Source organism: Anomaloglossus baeobatrachus, chromosome 7, assembly GCF_048569485.1.
Source record: "Anomaloglossus baeobatrachus isolate aAnoBae1 chromosome 7, aAnoBae1.hap1, whole genome shotgun sequence".
In the NCBI taxonomy this organism is placed as follows: domain Eukaryota; kingdom Metazoa; phylum Chordata; class Amphibia; order Anura; family Aromobatidae; genus Anomaloglossus; species Anomaloglossus baeobatrachus.
This window is the reverse complement of record NC_134359.1, coordinates 143,746,368-143,771,190: the sequence shown is the minus strand read 5'-3', so window position 1 is coordinate 143,771,190 and position 24,823 is coordinate 143,746,368. Positions and strand designations below refer to the sequence as shown.

The 24,823-nt window shown below is 43.9% G+C and overlaps 1 protein-coding gene across 3 annotated transcripts in view; it reads left to right on the top strand.

The window, feature by feature from the left end:
* LOC142245214 (glutaminase kidney isoform, mitochondrial-like) overlaps positions 1-24,823 on the top strand; it is a 1,837,395-nt gene that overhangs the window by 1,773,495 nt on the left and 39,077 nt on the right. The window contains exon 18 of one of the 3 annotated variants that reach the window (XM_075317733.1): positions 19,339-19,428. The exons of the other annotated variants lie outside the window; for them this stretch is intronic. Within the exon in view, the coding sequence (XP_075173848.1) occupies positions 19,339-19,384 (46 nt within the window). The 3' untranslated portion in view covers positions 19,385-19,428. The remainder of the gene's footprint in view (positions 1-19,338; positions 19,429-24,823) is intronic. 3 annotated transcript variants of the gene reach the window in all.

Below are 24,823 nucleotides of genomic sequence, written 5' to 3'. Positions count from 1 at the left end.
TTTTTGCAGCTTCTTGGGAAAGGAATGTACGGATCCGGAAAATATTTTGAGTTGGAGGCGGCAGGAGGTGAAGAGGGCTTGGATGTGTGGCTTGGATGTGTGGCCTGATCTGCTGCCCGCTACACCATCTCTCACCCTCACTGATCTGCTGCCACCTCCACCATCTCTCATCCTCCCTGATCTGCCTGCCTGCTCTCTCCCATCTCTCACTCACCCGCTCTCTCCCATCTGTCACTCTCCCGGATCTGCTGCCCGCTCTCTCCCATCTCTCACCCTCCCCGATCTGCTGCCCCCTACACGATCTCTCACCATCCCTGATCTGTTGCCACCTCCATCATCTCACCCTCCCCGATCTGCTGCCCGCTCTCTCCCATCTTTCACTCTCCCTGATCTGCTGCCCGCTCTCCCACATCACCTGCTGCCCGCCTCCCTGATCTGCTGCCCCCTCTCTCACCCTCCCTGATCTGCTGCTTGATCTCTCCCATCCTCTTCATCTGCTGCCCCCTCCCCCACCTCTCACCCTCCTCGATTTGCTGCCCCCTCCACCCTCTCTCACCCTCCCCGATCTGCTACCCCCTCCACCACCTCTCACCCTGATCTGCTGCCCACCCTCTCCCATCCTCCACCGCTCCTCCATCCACCGCGCCCTCTCCCATCCTCTGCCGCGCCCTCTCCCATCCTCCGCAACGCACTCTCCCATCCTTCACCACGCCCTCTCCCATCCTCCATTCATCTTTTTTTCCATCCCACCTAGTCCCCCCCCTTTTTGCAGCACATTCGTGCGTGCGTCCTGATTTTTTTTCTGTAAACTAAGAAAGAAATACAAATAAACTCAGTTTAGAGCCAGTAAAATTATACTGTAGTAATCGTCAACTACAGTGTTTTTCCTGAATATTGTAAGGGTCAGCCCAGTGCCACACATGAGAGCGATGCACAAGTCTCACATCGCATCATCTGCCACGGTCGCTCTCTTCCAGACAGGAGTGTGTGGCTGTGCTGGATGATGCGATGTGAGATTCGTGTATCGCTCTCCCGTGTGGCACTTTCCTTAGTGTCAGTTGCAGGCGCTCATATTTTTTTTTTTTTTACTGTTGTCCGTATTTTTTATTTCGCCAAAATATTTTTTTTGTATGGGGGCTGGGTCCTTTTCCTTCCGATCATCGCTGCGCCCTCCTGGTAACCAGCACTGATGATAGGACCTTCCGTGATGTCGTCATAGCATGTGACCAGTCATGTGTGTATTATCTCATTGGCTACAGACTGGTCACATGGCTAGACGTCATGCTAGGTCCTGTCAGTGCATCTCTCCGGTACGCGGTGCTTGTTCCAGCATCTCCGTGTCCCGGCGAGATGCTCTGGCACATGGTGGGCTTGCCCGTTCCTGCATGTTGGCACTCTTTACAAAGTCAGCCCACATGCAGGGACTAGCTGCCACAGCCAGTGAATTGCTGTACCAGGAATCACGTGCTTGGAGCACCATTGCTATAGTAACCCGTCTGTCAGATTACTTTAGAAACGGTGGCAGTGGTGACGTCACCGCTTACAGCCCGCAGCCTCTGCTCACTCACTGAGTGATTAGACTACATGGGAGCAGCAGCGTCTTCCTCCCATGCAGTGCTGTCTGATGTAGCAGAGCTGCATGGGTTGAAGGAGAAAGAAGACAGAAGACCAGGATCGTGGAGGGCTGAGAGGGAGTAATAAACATGGAGTCTCTAATGTGTCTGTGTATTTATTTCTATTAAAGTATTTTTTCTCTGTGTTGTGTCTCTTTTTTAACCCTTTATTGTAGATTCTTAATGGCCAGGTCAAACTTGCCTGACATTAAGAATCTCTGGCTTAATTTAGCTAGTAAAACAAAGCTAGTATTAATCCATTATTACCCAGCGAGCCACCCGTCACCAGGGCAGCTGGAAGAGTTGGATACAGCGCCAGATGATGGCGTTTCTATGAAAGCGCCATTTTCTGGGGCGGCTGCGGACTGCAATTCGCAGCAGAGGGGCCCAGAAAGCTTGAGCGAACCTTTGCTGCGGATTCCAATCCCCAGCTGCCTAGTTGTACCTGGCTGGACACAAAAATAGGGCAAAGCCCATGTCGGGGTTTTTTTTAAATTATTTCATGAAATTCATGAAATAATTAAAAAAACGGCTTCCCTATTTTTTTAGTTCCCAGCCGGGTACAAATAGGCACCTGGGGGTTGGGGGCAGCCGTACCTGTCTGCTGTACCTGGCTAGCATACAAAAATATGGTGAAGCCCACGTCATTTTTTGGGGGGGCAAAAAACTCCTGCATACAATCCTGGATGGAGCATGCTGAGCCTTGTAGTTCTGCTCCCCCTGTCTCTCCCTCCAGCATACAGTCCTTGATGCAGCATGCTGAGCCTTGTAGTTCTGCAGCTGCTGTCTTCTCTCCTGCATACACTAGTGGATGAAGTATGCTGAGCCTTGCAGTTCTGCTCCCCCTGCCTCTCCCTCCAGCATACAGTCCTTAATGCAGCATGCTGAGCCTTGTGGTTCTGCAGCTGCTGTCTTCTCTCCTGCATACACTAGTGGATGAAGTATGCTGAGCCTTGCAGTTCTGCTCCCCCTGCCTCTCCCTCCAGCATACAGTCCAGGATGGAGGATGCTGAGCCTTGTAGTTCTGCAGCTGCTGTCTGCTCTCCTCCATACAGACAGACAGCACACAACAGCTGCAGAACTACAAGGCTCAGCATACTCCATCCAGGACTGTATGCAGGAGTTTTTTGCCCCCCCCCCCAAAAAATTACGTGGGCTTCGCTATGTTTTTGTATGCTAGCCAGGTACAGCAGGCAGCTATGGGCTGCCCCAACCCCCAGCTGCCTATTTGTACTTGGTGGGAACCAAAAATATAAGGAAGCCCTTTTTTTAAAGTACAGTTAGGTCCAGAAATATTTGGACAGTGACACAAGTTTTGTTATTTTAGCTGTTTACAAAAACATGTTCAGAAATACAATTATATATAATATGGGCTGAAAGTGCACACTCCCAGCTGCAATATGAGAGTTTTCACATCCAAATCGGAGAAAGGGTTTAGGAATCATAGCTCTGTAATGCATAGCCTCCTCTTTTTCAAGGGACCAAAAGTAATTGGACAAGGGACTCTAAGGGCTGCAATTAACTCTGAAGGCGTCTCCCTCGTTAACCTGTAATCAATGAAGTTGTTAAAAGGTCTGGGGTTGATTACAGGTGTGTGGTTTTGCATTTGGAAGCTGTTGCTGTGACCAGACAACATGCGGTCTAAGGAACTCTCAATTGAGGTGAAGCAGAACATCCTGAGGCTGAAAAAAAAGAAAAAATCCATCAGAGAGATAGCAGACATGCTTGGAGTAGCAAAATCAACAGTCGGGTACATTCTGAGAAAAAAGGAATTGACTGGTGAGCTTGGGAACTCAAAAAGGCCTGGGCGTCCACGGATGACAACAGTGGTGGATGATCGCCACATACTTTCTTTGGTGAAGAAGAACCCGTTCACAACATCAACTGAAGTCCAGAACACTCTCAGTGAAGTAGGTGTATCTGTCTCTAAGTCAACAGTAAAGAGAAGACTCCATGAAAGTAAATACAAAGGGTTCACATCTAGATGCAAACCATTCATCAATTCCAAAAATAGACAGGCCAGAGTTAAATTTGCTGAAAAACACCTCATGAAGCCAGCTCAGTTCTGGAAAAGTATTCTATGGACAGATGAGACCAAGATCAACCTGTACCAGAATGATGGGAAGAAAAAAGTTTGGAGAAGAAAGGGAACGGCACATGATCCAAGGCACACCACATCCTCTGTAAAACATGGTGGAGGCAACGTGATGGCATGGGCATGCATGGCTTTCAATGGCACTGGGTCACTTGTGTTTATTGATGACATAACAGCAGACAAGAGTAGCCAGATGAATTCTGAAGTGTACCGGGATATACTTTCAGCCCAGATTCAGCCAAATGCCGCAAAGTTGATCGGACGGCGCTTCATAGTACAGATGGACAATGACCCTAAGCATACAGTCAAAGCTACCCAGGAGTTCATGAGTGCAAAAAAGTGGAACATTCTGCAATGGCCAAGTCAATCACCAGATCTTAACCCAATTGAGCATGCATTTCACTTGCTCAAATCCAGACTTAAGACGGAAAGACCCACAAACAAGCAAGACCTGAAGGCTGCGGCTGTAAAGGCCTGGCAAAGCATTAAGAAGGAGGAAACCCAGCGTTTGGTGATGTCCATGGGTTCCAGACTTAAGGCAGTGATTGCCTCCAAAGGATTCGCAACAAAATATTGAAAAACAAAATTTTTGTTTGGGTTTGGTTTATTTGTCCAATTACTTTTGACCTCCTAAAATGTGGAGTGTTTGAAAAGAAATGTATACAATTCCTACAATTTCTATCAGATATTTTTGTTCAAACCTTCAAATTAAACGTTACAATCTGCACTTGAATTCTGTTGTAGAGGTTTCATTTCAAATCCAATGTGGTGGCATGCAGAGCCCAACTCGCGAAAATTGTGTCACTGTCCAAATATTTCTGGACCTAACTGTATTTCATGAATTTCATGAAATAATTAAAAAAAAAAAAATGACATGGGCTTTGCCCAATTTTTGTGTCCAGCCAGGTACAACTAGCCAGCTGGGGATTGGAATCCGCAGCGTAGGGTGCCCAAGCTTTCTGGGCACCCCTGCTGCGAATTGCACAACACAATTAGTGACTCCATCTTTATTGAAATAAAGAACCCCCCTCCGCAGTAATCCTGGGTCAAGGGTCCCACGCCGTCCAATCCGGATCCAATATCATCTAATCGGTTTGCTGGAAGGCAAAGCGATCAGATGATGTGTCAGGTTCAAGGGCCTTAATCACATGACACAGCAGCTAATTGTATAAACGGCTTTTATACAATCAGCTGATGCATCAGTGCAAAAAAAGCAAAAAAACAAACTGCACACTTCTGTGCAGACTCCTGTCCGACAGCAGCACCTGATAGTTTAGCCGGCCGGGCGGTAAAAAGCCAGCCTCACCGCTCGACTTATAGTGTCAGCTGATTCAGTCAGGTGACCGCATCAGCTACTCATCGCTAGGTCTGAGAGAGAGAAAAGAGAGAGAAAGGGAGAAAAGAGAGAGAAAAGAGAGAAAAGAGAAGAGAGAGGAGAGAGAGGAGAGGAGAGAGAAGAGAGCGGGAGAGAGAGAGGAGAGGTGAGAGAAGAGGAGAGAAGAGAGAGAAGAGAGAGGAGAGAGGAAAGAGAAAAAAAGAGAGGGAAAAAGAGAAAAAGAGAGACTGAGAAAAAGAGAGAAAAAGAGAGAGAGAGAAAGAGAGAGAGAGGGAAAAAGAGAGAAAAAAGAGAAAGAAAAGGAAAGAAAGAGAGAGAGAAAGAGAGAAAAAGAGAGAGGAGAGAGCAATGCAGCCTCATTCCGTGAACTGCTCGGAAATGAGAGAAAAAGAGAGAGAGAGAAAAAAAGAGAGAGAGGGAAAAAGAGAAAATGAGAGAAAAAGAGAGAGAGAAAAAGAGAAAGAGAGAGGTAAAAGAGAGAAAAAGAGAGCGAGAAAAAGAGAGAAAAAGAGAGAGAGGGGAAAAGAGAAAAAGAGAGAGAGAAAGAGAGAGAGAAAGAGAGAGAAAAAGAGAGAGAGAAAGAGAAAGAGAAAAAGAGATAGTGAAGAAAGAGAAGAGAGAGCAATGCAGCCTCATTCTGTGAACTGCTCGGAAATGAGAGAAAAAGAGAAAAAGAGAGAGAGGGAAAATGAGAGAAAAAGAGAGAGAAAAAGAAAGAGAGAGGGGGGGAAAAGAGAGAAAAAGAGAGAGAAAAAGAGAGCGAGGGGAAAAGAGAGAAAAGAGAAAAAAAGAGAGGGAGAAAGAGAAAAAAAGAGAGAGAGAAAAAGAGAGAAAATCAGAGAGAGAGAAAAAGAGAGGAAGAGAAGAGAGAGCAATGCAGCCTCATTCCGTGAATTGCTCCGATTTTAGAGATGTGTCCGGCAGCTCACAGCTGATGTCCGGCTCCTGCCCTCAGTGCGTAATTAAACTAAATTATAATTATAAATAAATAATTATAATTTAAAATTAAATTCTTTACCAGGACGGCCAGGACGCGAACTCGTGAACTAACTCTCATTAGGCAGTAGCTCTATCCATTGAGCCACTGCCTCTAATGAAAAGCATAGGAAGATTTGGTAATCTTGACCTCTATATTGCAGTAGAGAATCTAGAAACAGATTGTTCAGCTGCAAGGTTGGATGGATGGTGAAAGGAGGAAACACTGGCACCATTCAGCGAGCTAACCGCTCAATCTTCCTATTTCAGGTTTATAGACGCATTATATGGCTTGTAAATTTCTTTTCATTCTGGAAACGGTGCTCATTCCAATGAAAGGCCACGCCTTTCCCCCTGACCTGATGGTTGAATAAAACAGCTTTTTTATCACATATTTGGTGAGTGCCTTCCGTCTGTTTTCACATGGACTGGATGGGCAGATGGATGGATGGGCGGATGGATGGATGGATGGGCGGATGGATGGATGGGCGGATGGATGGATGGGCGAATAGATGGATGGGCGAATGGATGGGCGGATGGATGGGCGGATGGACGGATGGACGGGCGGATGGACGGATGGATGGGCGGATGGATGGATGGATGGATGGATGGGCGGATGGATGGGCGGATGGATGGGTGGAAAAACACCGGCAGTACCGCACACATGCAGGCACTACAACCCCCATCATCACCGCACACGCAGGCACTACAACCCCCATCATCACCGCACACGCAGGCACTACGACACTCATCCTCGCACACATGCAGGCACTACAACCCTCATCATCACCGCACACGCAGGCATTACCTCAGTGACATCCCCGCTGACAGCGCGGCTCACGTCAGTTGCTCCGTGGATCTGACACAGAGCGCTCGTGTTCTACTGCCGCTCCTGTCAGCTTCATGAAGCAGAGCCGGATACGTCGCGGGACCTCTGTGCATTACCTCGTACCTGGAGGGGTATTTGGGGATTTTAATAAAATGGTGAAAGATGGTGGTTTTTTGTCTTTTATTCCAAATAAAGGATTTTGGGTGTATGTGTTTATTTTCACTTAAAGGTTAATCATGGAAGGTATATCGGGGAGATACCTGCCATGATTAACTCCTTATTACCCCGATTGCCACCGCACCAGGGAAATTCGGGATGAGCTGGGTAGAGTCCCGGGACTGTTGCATCTAATGAATGTGGCAATTCCGGGCTGCTGCCTGCTGATATTGTTAGGGTGGTGGGCTCCCCATAACGTGGCACTCCCCATCCTGATGCCAGCTATGTGGCTTTATCCTGGCTGGTATCAAAATTGGGGGGAACCGCATTTTTTTTTTATCATTTATTTATTTTACTGCACGATATAGACCCACCTGCCGGCGGCTGTGATTTGTTGCAGTGAGACAGCTGTCACTCATCGTGGGGGCGTGTCTGACTGCAACCAATCATGGGTGCCGGTGGGCGGGGAGAGCAGGGAATACCTGATTGAATAATGAAGCGGCAGCCATTTTCAAAAGAGGAAAATCCGCCTGAGCTTTGTGACAGCCGTGCAGCCTCGCGCCCATGATCGGTGAGTAGAAAAGAGAGAGGGATTGTGCTGGGGATGCAGGACGCATGCAAATGCACAACGTGCGCACATAGCCTTACTGTGAAAAGCCATGCTTTTGGTGATCGAACCGTTATCGAACGGTAACTCGAACTGCCGAACTTGACGCAAATTGTTCGAGTTCGTCGAATGACTCGAACATCACCCAAAATCACTTGAATTTGAAATTGAAGAACTGTTCAACTCAAACATCGCTCAACTCTACCTAGTACCCATGAGTGAAGGTGGATACACACTGCAGTCATCCGCTATTCTCACTGTATAGGTGGATGTGTAGGACTCTGCAAAATATTATGCAACTATACATACAAAGACAAATGCAAATAAGTATGTAGTGCCCTAGAAAACCAAGTAGATACACATGTAGGCCCCTGCAGAACACCTATCCCACATAGGGTTTAAACAGCTGACCTACAACTCTAGTCACCCCCCTCAGGGAAGGACGGACACACCAGTGGGCGGGATCAGGTGGTAAGGGATGGGAAAACAGTCAGTGACAGAGACAGTAAGAGGTTGAGTGGAGGTTCCAAGCTGACAGGTGCCAGGGTCGGAGCCCTGACACCTTGGCTAGGTAGCAGACGGTAGCCAGAGTCTGCAGGAGATGGGAAGATGGCTAGGTAGATCCGAGGTGGACCGAGACAGGGTTGGAGCCCGCCGGTACTGACACCGGAGAACCGACCCGGAAACCGTGTGCACAGAGGGGGTACTTGGACCCTTAAGCCAGAACCGGCACCGGCGGCCTAGCTAATTAACCAATTGAGGGCAGGATTTTAGGTCCTGTCCCAACTTAAGTCCCGAAAAGTAGACAACCACCCACTGAGAGGGATAGGGCAACCGCCATGGCCCGTAGATCCCAAGGGTCAGCGTCAGACGGGCACGGCTCCCAACCAAAGGACCGGGAGTGGACTCCCGTGTTTCAAACCAGGAAGTCCTAACTACAAAACACTGAGTGCAGAGGAGAGAGACTTTGACTACCAGCCCGGGTGTGGGAGCAGATACACCCATCTGCAGCAGCCGGCCACCATCACCTTGGTTTACCACAAGACTTATGTGCTTTATTCGACCATGAGTAACATCCCTGGCCTGGCCAGGTGCGCCAGCCCCTGCAATCACCCTCCTCAGCATAGAGACACTGGGCCCCGGGACATCCATCTTTACCCACGGAGGGGTTAACATCCAGCTGCCAGACCATCACCCCGGGAGTTCCACAACTGCAGCGGGGGTGCTACAAATCACCACACACCGTGGGTGGCGTCACAGACATTTTGGAACAACCCCGTATAAATACATCCCCCTTTATTCGGAGTGTCCGTGCGACCCCTGAGTCCGGAGAACCCCTCGAGCCATACCGTAGATCCGGATCTGAGCAGCACTGGCTGCTGGCACGGGGGCGGCACAAGTATAACTTATATGCTTAGGACAAACTGTTTGTATTAGTAGGGACCTACCTCAAGTGTAGGTATTGTATGCTAATCGTCTGTGTTAATGGTATAATGGTGGTTGGGTTGTCAATCAATCAATTATTACAGTCAAGCCTGTATACCAAACATGGTATATAGGAATACTATACATAATTAGTGGTAAAGTGATATGATGGGATTAAGGAAAATATATCCTCTCAACATACCATATATGACATACATAAATGGAAAAGGCTCAATACCAATTTGATGTCAGATGACAGCAGAGATGTATCCCTTACAGTACCAGAGAATCCATTTACACGTTTGTGGATGTACGGAGAAGAAAGCCACGTGAATCCAGTATCCATAATCACTATGTCAAATAGGTTCAATATGGACAAATACCTGTTATGCTGGAGTGTATGGGTAAATGTCCTTTGACAGCAGAGAGGAAATGCACCTATAGAGAATAATCCATGTCCAAATCATGTGTCAGTGAATCAGACATATGTCAATAATACAAAAAGAAATAAAGTTTAAAAAATAAGTATTAAAGGTCTTAATTTATTGCATAATAATAAAATACAAAAATAAAATACAATATTATATCAGATCAAAAAACATGATTGCAAGTTCATCAAGTCTGTAGACCATAATATATCTGCATTATTATAGAATCAGTAAGTTTTATTCATTATGTATAAAAAACCACTAAGTAAATTTATTTAGTTCCGAAATTGAACTTTAGCACCATCTAGTGGTGAGAAAATGTATTACATATGAATATATCTGATGGCGCAAAAAATTATAGAAAAATCTTATTGCAAAAATCACTTTCTTTGTGTGAGAGACCATTACATAGAGATAATATATCTGCACAATATATAAAGGTTCAGCAGGAATTTAGTATAAGGATTTAGACACTGATATAAACTTACTCAATGCAGAGCGGTATTCAGTCAGACCCTGCTGCCTCAGCAAAATCTTGCTTTTTGATCTGATATAATATTGTATTGTATTTTTGTATTTTATTATTATGCAATAAATTAAGAGCTTTTATACTCATTTTTGAAACTTTGTTTCTTTTTGCGTTACTGGTTAACGAGTTTAGCTCACTATTTGATATTTCTGATATAATTGATTGAGATATGTCAATAATAGAATGAAGCCAAGCTGTAGTCTATTAAGCATGACCTACCTCCAGTGGTGGCTCAGGTGAGGGTGTGGGGATTATGGTAGTGAAAGCTAGTGTTTAAATACCTGATAGCAGCGTTGCTTCCACTTCCTGTAATAGAAGTTTAATGCAGCACTGCACCGTGTGTGAGAGGCACATCGGGGCATGGGCAGTGGTGTGTGGTGAGTGATATTAGACTTGCGCAGATAGACGTGCCTCCATTTCCTGAGAAGTGGAATGCAGTGCTCCATCGTGACATGCAAGGTGATGCTTAGGCAGTGATGAAAGACTTCCGAAATGCGCAGAACATCACAGCCTGGCTCATTGGAGTAGAAGTGTTGCTCTGTGTGATGTCTCACAAGTGACTCAAGGGTAGGAAACTGTGCTATACAGAGGGTGGGATATAGGTAACTAGGAAGCCTAGGAGACAAAGAGAACAAAAGAAATTAGCACACAATGTGCCACAAATTGAAGATAAATAAGTCAAAAGAAAATCAATACCATGAGGTAAGGGTACCTTCACACTTAGCGATGCAGCAGCGATCCGACCAGCGATCTGACCTGGCCAGGATCGCTGCTGCATCGCTACATGGTCGCTGGTGAGCTGTCAAACAGGCAGATCTCACCAGCGACCAGTGAACAGCCCCCAGCCAGCAGCGACGTGCAAGCGACGCTGCGCTTGCACGGAGCTGCCGTCTGGAAGCTGCGGAGACTGGTAACTAAGGTAAACATCGGGTATGGTTACCCGATGTTTACATTAGTTACCAGTGCACACCGCTTAGCTGTGTGTGCAGGGAGCAGGGAGCCGCGCACACTGAGCGCTGGCTCCTTGCTCTCCTACCATAGCTACAGTACACATCGGGTTAATTAACCCGATGTGTAATGCAGCTACATGTTCAGAGAGCAGGGAGCCGCGCACACTGCTTAGCGCTGGCTCCTTGCTCTCCTAGCTGCTGTACACATCGGGTTAATTAACCCGATGTGTACAGCAGCTACATGTGCAGAGAGCCGGAGCCGGCAGCACAGGCAGCGTGAGAGCTGCAGAGGCTCGTAACTAAGGTAAATATCGGGTAACCACCTTGGTTACCCGATGTTTATCTTGGATACAGCTTACCTCAGCTGTCAGATGCCGGCTCCTGCTCCCTGCTCGCTTCATTTGTCGCTCTCTCGCTGTCACACACAGCGATCTGTGTGTCACAGCAGGAGAGCGGCTTTGAAGAAAACGAACCAGGGCTGTGTGTAACGAGCAGCGATCTCGCAGCAGGGGCCAGATCGCTGCTCATTGTCACACACAGCGAGATCGCTAATGAGGTCACTGCTGCGTCACAAAAAGCGTGACTCAGCAGCGATCTCGGCAGCGAGCTCGCTGTGTGTGAAGCACCCCTTAAGTCAGGTCCTCATGCTTATTTAAGTTATGATGATATATCCTAATTGTTGTCGTACATGTTTACACTTCATGCTACAAATTCAAGATACATTAGAGAAATAATATCCAAAGGACTTCTTATATGGAAATATGTGGCAAAACAGTAAATACAGCAAAAAAGGGCAACCAGTCCAGTTAGCCCAGGCCAACACATCTAATGCACAAACAGGATGCAGACAAGCCTCTCAACATCATGGACACTTCACAGGTGCAAGGTAAACTGCACACCAGTGGCGCGCATAGGGCACTGTTCACACTTGTATGCGCATGGTGTCCAGCCAGCAACCTATTACCACGCCCTTACTATTAGATTAGGCGGGTTACCCGAACACTACTCACTGCAGCATGTAAGGGACAGAAATTTCACTATGCACGGCCGTATTAAGAGGCCCGGCTGCACCCCGCATAGTCAAAGTGCAAAAAATACATATAAAATATATGTGAGGTATTAGTTTGCAAATTGGCCAATGTACGTAAGCCCACAATCCTCATCACGGATCCTCACGCTTGCGGGTCCCTACACTGATAAATATCAAAAATAGCAACAAAAAGAGGAGCTAAAAACTCCCCCAAAAATGTATTATAAAATGTACTCACAGCAAAAAGGGCAACCAGTCCAGTTAGCCCAGGCCAACATATCTAATGCACAAACAGGATGCAGACAAGCCTCTCAACATGATGGACACTTCACAGGTGCAAGGTAAACTGCACACCAGTGGCGCGCATAGGGCACTGTTCACACTTGTATGCGCATGGTATCCAGCCAGCAACCTATTACCACGCCCTTACTATTAGATTAGGCGGGTTACCCGGACACTACTCACTGCAGCACGTAAGGGACAGAAATTTCACTATGCACGGCCGTATTAAGAGGCCCGGCTGCACCCCGCATAGTCAAAGTGCAAAAAATACATATAAAATATATGTGAGGTATTAGTTTGTAAATTGGCCAATGTACGTAAGCCCACAATCCTCATCACGGATCCTCACGCTTGTTGCTATTTTTGATATTTATCAGTGTAGGGACCCGCAAGCGTGAGGATCCGTGATGAAGATTGTGGGCTTACGTACATTGGCCAATTTACAAACTAATACCTCACATATATTTTATATGTATTTTTTGCACTTTGACTATGCGGGGTGCAGCCGGGCCTCTTAATACGGCCGTGCATAGTGAAATTTCTGTCCCTTACGTGCTGCAGTGAGTAGTGTCCGGGTAACCCGCCTAATCTAATAGTAAGGGCGTGGTAATAGGTTGCTGGCTGGACACCATGCGCATACAAGTGTGAACAGTGCCCTATGCGCGCCACTGGTGTGCAGTTTACCTTGCACCTGTGAAGTGTCCATCATGTTGAGAGGCTTGTCTGCATCCTGTTTGTGCATTAGATGTGTTGGCCTGGGCTAACTGGACTGGTTGCCCTTTTTTGCTGTGAGTACATTTTATAATACATTTTTGGGGGAGTTTTTATCTCCTCTTCTTGTTGCTATTTTTGATACTTATCAGTGTAGGGACCCGCAAGTGCGAGGATCCGTGATGAGGATTGTGGGCTTACGTACATTGGCCAATTTACAAACTAATACCTCACATATATTTTATATGTATTTTTTGCACTTTGACTATGCGGGGTGCAGCCGGGCCTCTTAATACGGCCGTGCATAGTGAAATTTCTGTCCCTTACGTGCTGCAGTGAGTAGTGTCCGGGTAACCCGCCTAATCTAATAGTAAGGGCGTGGTAATAGGTTGCTGGCTGGATACCATGCGCATACAAGTGTGAACAGTGCCCTATGCGCGCCACTGGTGTGCAGTTTACCTTGCACCTGTGAAGTGTCCATCATGTTGAGAGGCTTGTCTGCATCCTGTTTGTGCATTAGATATGTTGGCCTGGGCTAACTGGACTGGTTGCCCTTTTTGCTGTGAGTACATTTTATAATACATTTTTGGGGGAGTTTTTAGCTCCTCTTTTTGTTGCTATTTTCAAAACAGTAAATAGAAAAATGTGGCAAAAATAGCATATGGAAAAAGTCTCTCAGAATGATTCCAGATACACCAAGTCGATATAATTGTGCAGTAAGGATAAAAATAACCTAAGTTACAGTCATCCCATGTATACACTCATGTATATACACTTCATATTCTCAGTTCATACTGAATGGTTCCAAGGTGCTGAGAGTGTGGATCCAATAGGCTTCTCTCTGTTTCAGTTTGCAAATCCTATTACCCCCTCTTCTGTTGGTAGGAACATGCTGTATTACCTAGTACTTTAGTTGAGCTACTGTGTGGCCATGCATGATAAAATTATATGGGATGGGTAGAAGGGTTTGTTTACAGTGAATTGTGGATTTGTGTTCTGGATATGTTGGGTGGTTTTTCCAACATATCCAAGACCACACGGGCATTTGATCAGGTATATTAGATATGAGGAGTCACATGTAAAAACAAATCACGTGTCGGGTATAGTTTGCCAGTATGTGGATGGGAGAAAGTGTCGCCATGGGTAAGGTTGTTGCAGTGAATGCAGTGGAGACAAGGCAAATTGCCCTTCTTTGCAGTACTCAAGGTGGTCTGGCGTAAACTCTTCTTAGATTCTCAGATTCAATATCTGCCTTAACTATGGTGTCTCGAAAGTTCTTGGGTCTCTTGTGACAAAATAGGGGAAAAGGGCAAAATTCCGGTACAGAGGGGTATGATGTTTGAAGAAGGGGCCAGTGTTTGTAAATTATATTTTTAATCAGGAGTGAAACAGAGTGATACTTGTTAATGAACGCTATCCTTGGGCCACCCGTCCCTCTATCTGTTTTATGTGAGTTGCGGTTGTTCACTATGTTTGTCATATATGCCCTGAAGGCCATGGTGTACCGCCAATAGAGGCAAGTCACGCCACTGCTATGGGGCCCATGAGCTGGGGGGCCTGTGAACCGGGGGGGCCCTGCGGTAGCTGCCCCCAGTGTCAGCGCCAGCATCGGCCCCCCCCCCCTCCCAGGATCGCACTTTTGAAATGTATCGGCATCACAGATGCGATACATTCAAAGGCAACAATGAGACCGAGCACAGTGCTCCCTTCTCATCATTGTCCTGTTGCTGGCTGTTCTCTCTGGCAGGCTGCAGAGACAGCAGGCGATTGAGGAGTGATGGTGGGGACCAAGGAGAGGTGAGTATGCAGTGTCGGACTGGTCTCCCAGGACAGCAGGCTGGTTAACAGCTGGCTACTATCTGCGGGCTGGGCTAGGGCAGGGGGCCCCGAGTGGCTCCACCAGCGGCTGTACCAGGGCCGCCTGTTTCTGTGTTGGCCGGAGCTGTGCTGTGCCTTCAGTTGTTCATGTGCTGCCCGTGTCACAGTTAACAGATGCTGCCTTGTCTCCTAACTGTGACATCACGCTGTGCGCCCTGGACTCCTACCTCCCGCCAAAGAGGATCTTCAATGGAACCTGCAGGCCGGACCAGAGACCAGCCGGGGAAGTTAAAAGCTCCACTTATACAGTATGTGTATATGTTTGTGTATATTTATATGTCTGTTTATATGACTGTTTTGTATGAATGAGTATTTATCAGTGTACGTGTGTGTATGTATATGCCTGTGTGTCTATGTATTTGTGCTTGTCTATGCATGTGCCTTTATTTCTGTTTTTTTGTGCATGTATATGCCTACATGTGTGTGTCTGTGTACACACTACATACACTCCACATACACACACCACATACAGTGTGTGCAGGCTTGCTCCTGTGTGTCCATGTATGTGTGCGTGTTTGTGCAGGAGTGCATGCATGTGACTTTCTACATAGGTGTGCATGTCTGTGCATGTGTTTGCCTGTCTGCATGTCTACATATGTGTGTCTGTGTGTGTGCGCATGTGCCTGGCTGCGTTCTTGTGCATATCTACGTGTGTGTGTGTTTGTGTGTGTCTGTGTACATTATATAATGCAGCCACTGGTAAGGTATATCAATACACAAGACCTGAAGTACAGCAATAATACCTAAAATATAACTTTTAATGGTTCCTCTAAAAATAGGGAAGGATCACCTTGCCTATGCATAAAAATCAATTCAGGGAATCAATCAACTGCTAGAATTCTCCAAATTCATTAGGAGAGACCAGCGAGCCCTGTGTAGTTGCAAACACACCTCAATAGCAATTGGTGTTGACAAAAAACAATGAAACAATCAACCAAGATGGACAGTTTTTACAACACAACTGCTTATTCACACTCTGTTTATATCAATAGCAGCAGCGTTATCCACCAAAGTAATAACCACTAGTTACTAACAACAAGAGGTTCTTAGGAAACCTTAGTAAACAGCAAAATATTAGGTCATTTATTTTACATCTGGTTGAAACGGAGAAACAATATCCAGGGATACAATATTCACTTTGTCAACCTGATACTGTCTGTCAGGGAACAATCTCACCCAGATCCTGATATCTTGTTTCCCAGAAGGTCAGTGTGTCCTCATATCCGGCGTAGTCCTGAAGACCCTCATCAAACAGGTCTAGGACCCCTTATGAATGGACCCACTTTCCACTCCCAGAATCTCCTTCTCCCGACGCGTTTCCTGCATACCATTCATCAGGGGAGCATAGAGGAGTAAATCTATACTGGGTTAATCTATAACAACATGGGATAAAACAAAAAGGGTCTCAGTTATAGCCCCCAAATGTGGACCCCACTCCATAAAGAGGAGACATAAAAGCAGACAGAGCGACTTACCCGGCGGTGACAGCGCTAATCTTGTATGCTGTACACCGCCGCTCAGTAACAAAACCTTTTTAAATGATCGCCACTCTGCCGCCGGCGTCTGACGTCACTTCCGTCGCCGCGCCCACCACTTCCGCCCGGTGGAGCGCATCTGTGGAACGCATCGCGTCCCACAGGAAGCGGTCATCAGAAGACTTCCGGCGCGCTCCCTGTGTCATCCTAGTTACACAGGAGTCGGGCGTGAGTACGCCCAGCGGCCCGCCCCCTCACTCAGTTAGGAAAGCGCAGCCGATACCATATTATCGCGCATGCGCTAAGTCAGTGGACAGGACTACCCCAACCCCAGGAGGAATGTAATAACAAATCCGCACATCACTCAAAGAGTGGTGTGGTAAAACCAACAGCACTTGGAACGGGCATAACCGCTTAAGAAAACCAGAAGATATGGCCATATTTTCGAAATTATGCAGATCAAACATTAAGATAGATAACAGAGCAGAGATAAAAAAGGAAAATAGAAAAAACTCCAGACAAAAGAAAACTCAAGACAAAATGTTAGGACATTAGATAATTTAACTATTACTTACAAAACAACAATGGACCATAATTATGGTCCTTAGAGAAGCATTGGAGATTGGCATTAGGGGCATAGGTAGAAATAGCAGAAAATGGAAAGATAGTAGAAGTGTGGATTTGTTATTACATTCCTCCTGGGGTTGGGGTAGTCCTGTCCACTGACTTAGCGCATGCGCGATAATATGGTATCGGCTGCGCTTTCCCAACTGAGTGAGGGGGCGGGCCGCTGGGCGTACTCACGCCCGACTCCTGTGTAACTAGGATGACACAGGGAGCGCGCCGGAAGTCTTCTGATGACCGCTTCCTGTGGGACGCGATGCGTTCCACAGATGCGCTCCACCGGGCGGAAGTGGTGGGCGTGGCGACGAAAGTGACGTCAGACGCCGGCGGCAGAGTGGCGATCATTTAAAAAGGTATTGTTACTGAGCGGCGGTGTACAGCATACAAGATTAGCGCTGTCACCGCCGGGTAAGTCGCTCTGTCTGCTTTTATGTCTCCTCTTTATGGAGTGGGGTCCACATTTGGGGGCTATAACTGAGACCCTTTTTGTTTTATCCCATGTTGTTATAGATTAACCCAGTATAGATTTACTCCTCTATGCTCCCCTGATGAATGGTATGCAGGAAACGCGTCGGGAGAAGGAGATTCTGGGAGTGGAAAGTGGGTCCATTCATAAGGGGTCCTAGACCTGTTTGATGAGGGTCTTCAGGACTACGCCGGATATGAGGACACACTGACCTTCTGGGAAACAAGATATCAGGATCTGGGTGAGATTGTTCCCTGACAGACAGTATCAGGTTGACAAAGTGAATATTGTATCCCTGGATATTGTTTCTCCGTTTCAACCAGATGTAAAATAAATGACCTAATATTTTGCTGTTTACTAAGGTCTCCTAAGAACCTCTTGTTGTTAGTAACTAGTGGTTATTACTTTGGTGGATAACGCTGCTGCTATTGATATAAACAGAGTGTGAATAAGCAGTTGTGTTGTAAAAACTGTCCATCTTGGTTGATTGTTTCATTGTTTTTTGTCAACACCAATTGCTATTGAGGTGTGTTTGCAACTTCACAGGGCTCGCTGGTCTCTCCTAATGAATTTGGAGAATTCTAGCAGTTGATTGATTCCCTGAATTGATTTTTATGCATAGGCAAGGTGATCCTTCCCTATTTTTAGAGGAAGCATTAAAAGTTATATTTTAGGTATTATTGCTGTACTTCAGGTCTGTGTACATGCATGTGCCTGGCTGCGTTCTAGTGCATGTCTACATATGTGTGCGTGCATGTGCCTAGCTGTGTTCTGGTGCTTGTGTATGTGTGCGTGCATCTGTCTGCTTGGTTATCTATGTATTTGCGTCTGCATTCATGTGAGTGTCTGTGTGAATATGTGCATGTGTCTGTCTACGTGCACCTGTCTGTGTGTAAATTTTTCTGCATGTCCAGTGCATATCTATGTGTCTGCCTATGTGTATGTGTGCTTGTCTGTTTGTGTGTCAGAATGTCTGTACATTTGTCTGTGTCTACGTATGTAAGCGTAAGTGTATGTGCACATTTCTGTGTCTACTTATGTGTGCCTATCCTCATGTTTATGTGCATGTCTTCATTCATGCCATACCTTGTCTGGATAAGTGTTTATGTCTGTGCACTTGTCTGCATATTTCTGTGTGCATTTGTATGCATGTCTGTGTGCCTATGTATGTCTGTGTGCATATGTCTGTGTGCATATGTCTGGGTGTCTGTCTACATACACTTGTCTGACTGTGTTTGTATATCTGTATATCTGTGTATCTGTGTATGTTAGTGTGTGTGCATGTATGTGTGTCTACATACGTTTGCATGTCAGTGCATCTGCGTACGTGTATGTGTGCTCGTCTGTATGCATGTGCCCGTGTGTGCCTGTCTGCATATGTGTGCATATATGTGTGCCTACATCACATCTTTTAACATCACTGCTATGTGCCGCGCTCTGATGTCAGCGGGCGGCCTCGGTTGGGTGGGGTGGCCATTTGACTGCACCGGATATGAAGCCGCAAGAGGGCGCCGGGGGAACGCAGGGAGGTGAGAAGACTTTTTGTTCCTCCCTCTGTGAATGGACAGAGTAGTAGATATAGTAGCCTAGATGGGGCAGTTTAGGGGCCTGAGATGGAGGAATATAGGGGCCCAGAATGGGGGAACATAACGGCCTAGGATGGGAGACATTTTTAAATAAAGGGGGATAGGATGGGAGACATTATTAAATACAGGGGGCCAGACATTATTGGTTTATGTTGGCAGATAGTGGAGATAATTACTGTAGGGGCAAACTAGGGGACATTAATACTGCCATAATATTTAATTTTAAGTATACTATCTTCCATGGGAGGAACAATATTCTGACATTGTGTAGAAATTGGTGAAAAAATGTGGCATGTGCTCTGACAGTGTTCTGCTATATGTGGCTGTGTGTTATTTTCTGCAGAGTCGAGTCATGGCAAAAAGAAATTATGGTGGTCAGTGCCAGATGAAGAGGAAAAACGAAGATGAATAACTTCAACTAGAGACATCACTGGTAAGTCAGTGTATTACAAGTACACACACACACACACACACACACACTATATACAGAGCTCTTGTGTATAATATCACTGGTGATCACTGTATTACCTATATACAGATCTCCTGTTTATAAAGTCACCGGTAATCACTGTATTACCTGTACACTACATACAGAATTCCTATCTATAATATCACCGGTGATCAATGTATTACTAGTACACTGACACTATAAACAGAGCGCCTGTGTATAATGTCACTGGTGATCACTGTATTACCTGTACACTATACACATATAGGAAGAATGGATCCAGCTTCTGATTAATCCTTAAAAATCTTTCCATCTTTATTCATTAAAAATCCAGAAAAATCACGGACATACTATATATCAATAACATTATAGAATAACCAGAGGAGCAGAGGACACGGCAACGTGTTTCAAACACAGTCTGTGTTTTTTGTCAAGCCAGATGAGAAATTTAACCAATAAGGTATATAAGTCCACTTGAACCAATCAGGTATGAAGTGGAATTAATCACCAACTCACAAAACACGTTATCAAGTGACAGAAAAATACACAAAAAAGATATGGAATATAAATATATACAAACATACAAATGTATAAAAAATATGACAACATGCACAAATCTAATAATGAAACTTGACATTGCGTGTCAAATTTAAACCATTACGTGATCTTGTTCCCAATTGGAAAATCAAATACCCTCACGAGTCAGGACTCGATGCGTAATATCACCTCCTCGGAAAGAACTTTAAACCCTTTAAATTCCATAAACACGTGTTTAACTGCAGCAGATAAATATCTATGGGTTACAGTATGATTTTTAGAATTAATGATGTCCCTAATATGTTCATTAATACATATTTTCAACCTATGTTTACTACTACATCCTATATATAATAGATTGCATTGTGTGTTTTCTGAATTGCAATTTATATAGTCACGTATAGGAAATAAAACCGTACTGTTATAGTTATCAAAGGTGGTGCAGGGAGTCACAAAATCGCATGTGCGACAACGGTTTGCGCTGCACTTAAAAAACCATTATGTTTTAGCTAAGGGGAGGTGCACTTATTTTTTTTTGTAAATTCTTTAAGATGTTTCTTAATATTACAGAAATTAAATACTGTAGCAACAACAAATAAGCATAAACATGTATTTTTCAGATGAAAGGAAAAAGAAAAGGAAAGGAAAGAGGGAAAGATGGGGACGTGAGGATGGTATAAAGTAAAGAGGACACAGGGTTGGAAATTTAGAAGGGGTAGGGGAAGGGGAAAAAGGTGAGATTCCCACCTATTTCTAAAAAGGTGTCTGGTTACTAGGATTTATATATATGAAAGTATGAAAAGGTTTTGTTTTCAGAGGTGTGTATGAACAACGTGTTTGTTTTGCTTAACTGTCTATTCAGTTTCTGAGCTAATGTGTTATCTTTGGATGAGCAAATTTGTCAAGAGATTTTAGTTAGCTTTTGGTATCTGTCCCATTTGCCCCAAGATTGTAAAAGCTTCGCATTTTTCCTAGTGTAATGCAATCGGGCTTTTTCATGTACGCTTATAAGATTTGATTCATTGAACCACTCGGATAGACTCGGTGTATCACCTTCTTTCCAGTGTCTGGCTATTAGAAGTTTTGCTGTATTTATGAGGTGAGGTATTATTGAGAGTTTGTTTAGGTGTTCCTTATGTGGATCTAGATTGAGAATAATAAAGTTTGGGTTGAAAGTGAATTTGGCCTTGAGAGCATTTTCTATGTGAATTTTATTGGAAGCCCAATATTTTGCTATTTTTGGGCAATGATACCAAATGTGTGAAGGAGTGCCAGTCGTTTGATTACATCTCCAGCAGTGTGGCGACAAGGAGTTATCAATTTTGTAGAGAATGTCTGGGGTTTTATACCACCGTGAGATAATTTTATAGTTGAGTTCTTGATATCTAGATGCGGTTGAAAGGTTGTGGGCGTTGTTGAAGATCATTTCAGTTTCACTAGAGTTGAAGGTTGTATTTACTTCAATTTGCCATCTGTTAATGTGAGAAGGTTTTTCCGAAGTGTTATATAGTAGCTTGTATATTTTTGAGATTAGCCTATTCTTCCCTTGAGCATGTAGTAGAAATTCTTGTTGGGGGGGCGGGTTTGAAGGGGAAATATCTGGGATGTGATATGAAGCTAGGTCTCTAATGATGGCTAGGTCTTTATCTTTTAAATCTATTGTGTTAAAGATGGATTTTAGCTCTTCTATAGTTAATGGTTCATGGTTATGGATTATCTCTGATGGTGTTATGTTGCAGAGATTTTTTGATGTCCTAATTTTGTTTTTTAGGAGTCTAAATTTTTGCGGGATTACATGTAAAATGGGTGTGGCTCTGCAAATGTTCGGAATTAGATCTAGTTTTTTATTAAATTTGTGCCAAACCTTAAGTGTTACTTTGGTAAAAGGGTTCAGTATGTTTTTAGATTTGAATCTGTTGTGAGGGGTTAGCCATAGAAAATGTGATAGGTTTCCTTTTAAGTTGCTGATTTCCAAGGTAGTCCACAGTTTTCTAGAGGGGTTTGTCCTCATCTCCATGAGTCTGGCTATGTGTGTGGCTAGCCAATAGCGTTCAAAATCTGGGAGTCCTGTACCTCCTTTAGATTTAGGAACAGTCAGTATAGTGTACTTTAGTCTATGACTCTTTTTAAGCCATAAAACATTTGAGATCATGTTTTTCAATTTGCTGAAGAAATGTTGTGGGATATCTGTAGGGATTACTTGTAGAAGATATAAGATTTTGGCAGAATGATCATCTTGATTAAATTGGTTCTCCCAAACCACGAGATTGGTAAAGTGCTCCAAGCGGAGATGTCGGCTTCTATTTTGTGAAAAAGTTGCTTGAGATTCAGATCATATAGTTGAGACAGGGAGTTGCTAATTCTTACGCCTAGGTGGGTGATGGAATTGCTAACTCTGAAAGGGGATGATTCTGATACATCTTTCCATATTTTGGGGGGAATGTTAATGTTTAATAGATGGGATTTTGAAAAATGTATTTTGAAGTTGGAGACTTCACTATATAACTTGAAATCTGCGGTAAGGGCCTTAATTGAATTTGAAGGGTTCGTTAAAATGAAAAGTATGTAATCTGCAAATGCCGCGGATTTGTATTCTATTTGGTTGCATTTCAGGCCTGAGATCTTGGGATTTTGTCTTATTTTCTGGAGAAAGGTTTCTATTGTTAGAATAAATAAAAGTGGTGAAAGGGGACAGCCCTGTCTGGTTCCATTTTTTATGTTAAAACAAGGGGAGAGTTCATTATTTATTTTTAGCTTTGTGGTTGGGGTGGTATAAAGTGCCAGGATTTTGTCAATGAATAAGGGTGGGAAGCCAAATTTTTTTTAAAGTTTGTTCGATAAATAGCCAATTGACACGGTCGAAAGCTTTTTCTGCATCTGATGTGATAATTGCAGTTTCAATATTGTTATATTTTGCACACTGAATGGCGTTTAGTGTTTTACTTACATTATCTTTTGCTTCTCTCTCTTTTGTAAATCCCACTTGTTCTAGATTTATAAGATCAGGTATTAGGTTTTGCATTCTTTTTGCTATGATTTTGGCATATAGTTTGACGTCATTCTTAATCAGCGAAATTGGTCTATAGCTTCCGCAAAGGGATGTATCTTTTCCTTCTTTTGGGATTAGAGTTATGTGAGCTGTTAGGGCTTCTTTACTGAATGGGTATTCTTGTTTATATAGTTAAAATAGTTTGTCATATGTGGAACTTGTTCTGTTTTAAAAATTTTGTAGTACTCAATTGAAAAACCATCCGGGCCTGGACTTTTCCATCCCGGAGTTGAGTTTATAAATGATTCTACTTCTTGGGAAGATATTGGGATCGTTAGATTTTGTGCTTGTTGGGTTGTGAGTTTAGGTAATTTCAGGTCTTTTAGGAAAGTTTTTATGAGTTTTGTTTTCCCCTCTTGAGACTCTTGAGCTGTTGTGAGATTGTATAAGTTGGAGTAGTACGAAGAGAAAATATTAGCAATGTCTTCAGTTTTGTGATGAACTTTGTCATTCGTATTTTTAATTTTTGTGATATATGTTGTATTTATTTGTTTTTTAATCATGTTTGCTAAATTACATCCACTTTTGTTGGAGTAAAGGTAGGATTGAAACCTTGCATAGTTAAGGTATTTTCGCTTTTTTGATTTAAAAGTGCTCTAAGCTCAGATCTTAGCTAGAATAAGTCCTTCTCTAATGAAGGGTTTTGATTTGTTTTATGTTGTCCTTCTAAGTTTTTTATTTGGTCTAGAAGGGAAATTGTTGTTTTCTCTCTTTCTTTTTTGGTTCTAGTGCCGATTTCTATTAAAGCACCTCATAGAACTGCTTTGTGGGCTTCCCAACCATTAGGGTCACATATGTTATTGAAGCAATTTTCTCTAAAGTAGTTTTGGATGGAAGTTCTTATGTAGTCTTGAGAAGTTTTGTTTTTTATTAAACTATTGTTGAGTTTCCAATTAAGTGGGCGTCTTCTGCCTTGTGAAGTCTTTATGTTTAAAAGTAGGGGGGCATGATCTGAAAGTAGTATTATATCATAATGTATATTTGGAACCTTGCTTAGAAGTTGATGGGGTATGAATAGATCATCTATTCTGGAGTATTTCTTATGGACTTGTGGGTAATAAGAGTAATCTTTGGTTGAGGGGTGTGAGATCCTCCAGCTGTTGACCAGAAGTAATTCTGTGAGGGATTTTTTTAATGAAATTTACTGTTTTAATTGGGATCGTTGAATGTTTATCTGAGCTGTCTGATGGAGGGTGTAGGGGGATATTGAAGTCACCTCCTAATATTATATTCCCTTCTGAAAAAAAGATGCAGAGTGTTGAATATTTTCTTAAAGAAGGACAGCTGGTTAGTATTTGGGGCGTAGATGTTTGTTTGTGTATAAGGAGTTGTATAGTTGGCATTTCAAGAACATGAACCTGCCGTCTGGATCATAAATGACGTCTTTAAGGTTAAAGGGTATCTTTTCATGGATAATAATTGAGACCCCTTTATTTTTCTTGATTGGGGAATTGGCATTAAACCATCTGGTGTAGACCTTTTTTTTTTGTTACTGGCGTGTACGTCTTCTTGAAGTGAGTCTCCTGGAGAAGAGCGATATCTATTTGGTGTTTGTTAAGATAGCTCAGTATTTGTGATCTTTTTTGTGGGATGTTCATGCCTTTAACATTGAACGTTATAAAGATAAGATTAGCCATAGTTACCATGAAATAATTGAGAATTTATCTTTGAAATTTGGGTAGGTATCTGGGAAGGGTGAAAAAGATTTAGTGTAGGATAGAGTGTAAGATATTTGAGTCTCTTAGCCATAGCCTTGAGATGTTGTGGATTTCTCAAATTGAGAAATGAAAAAAC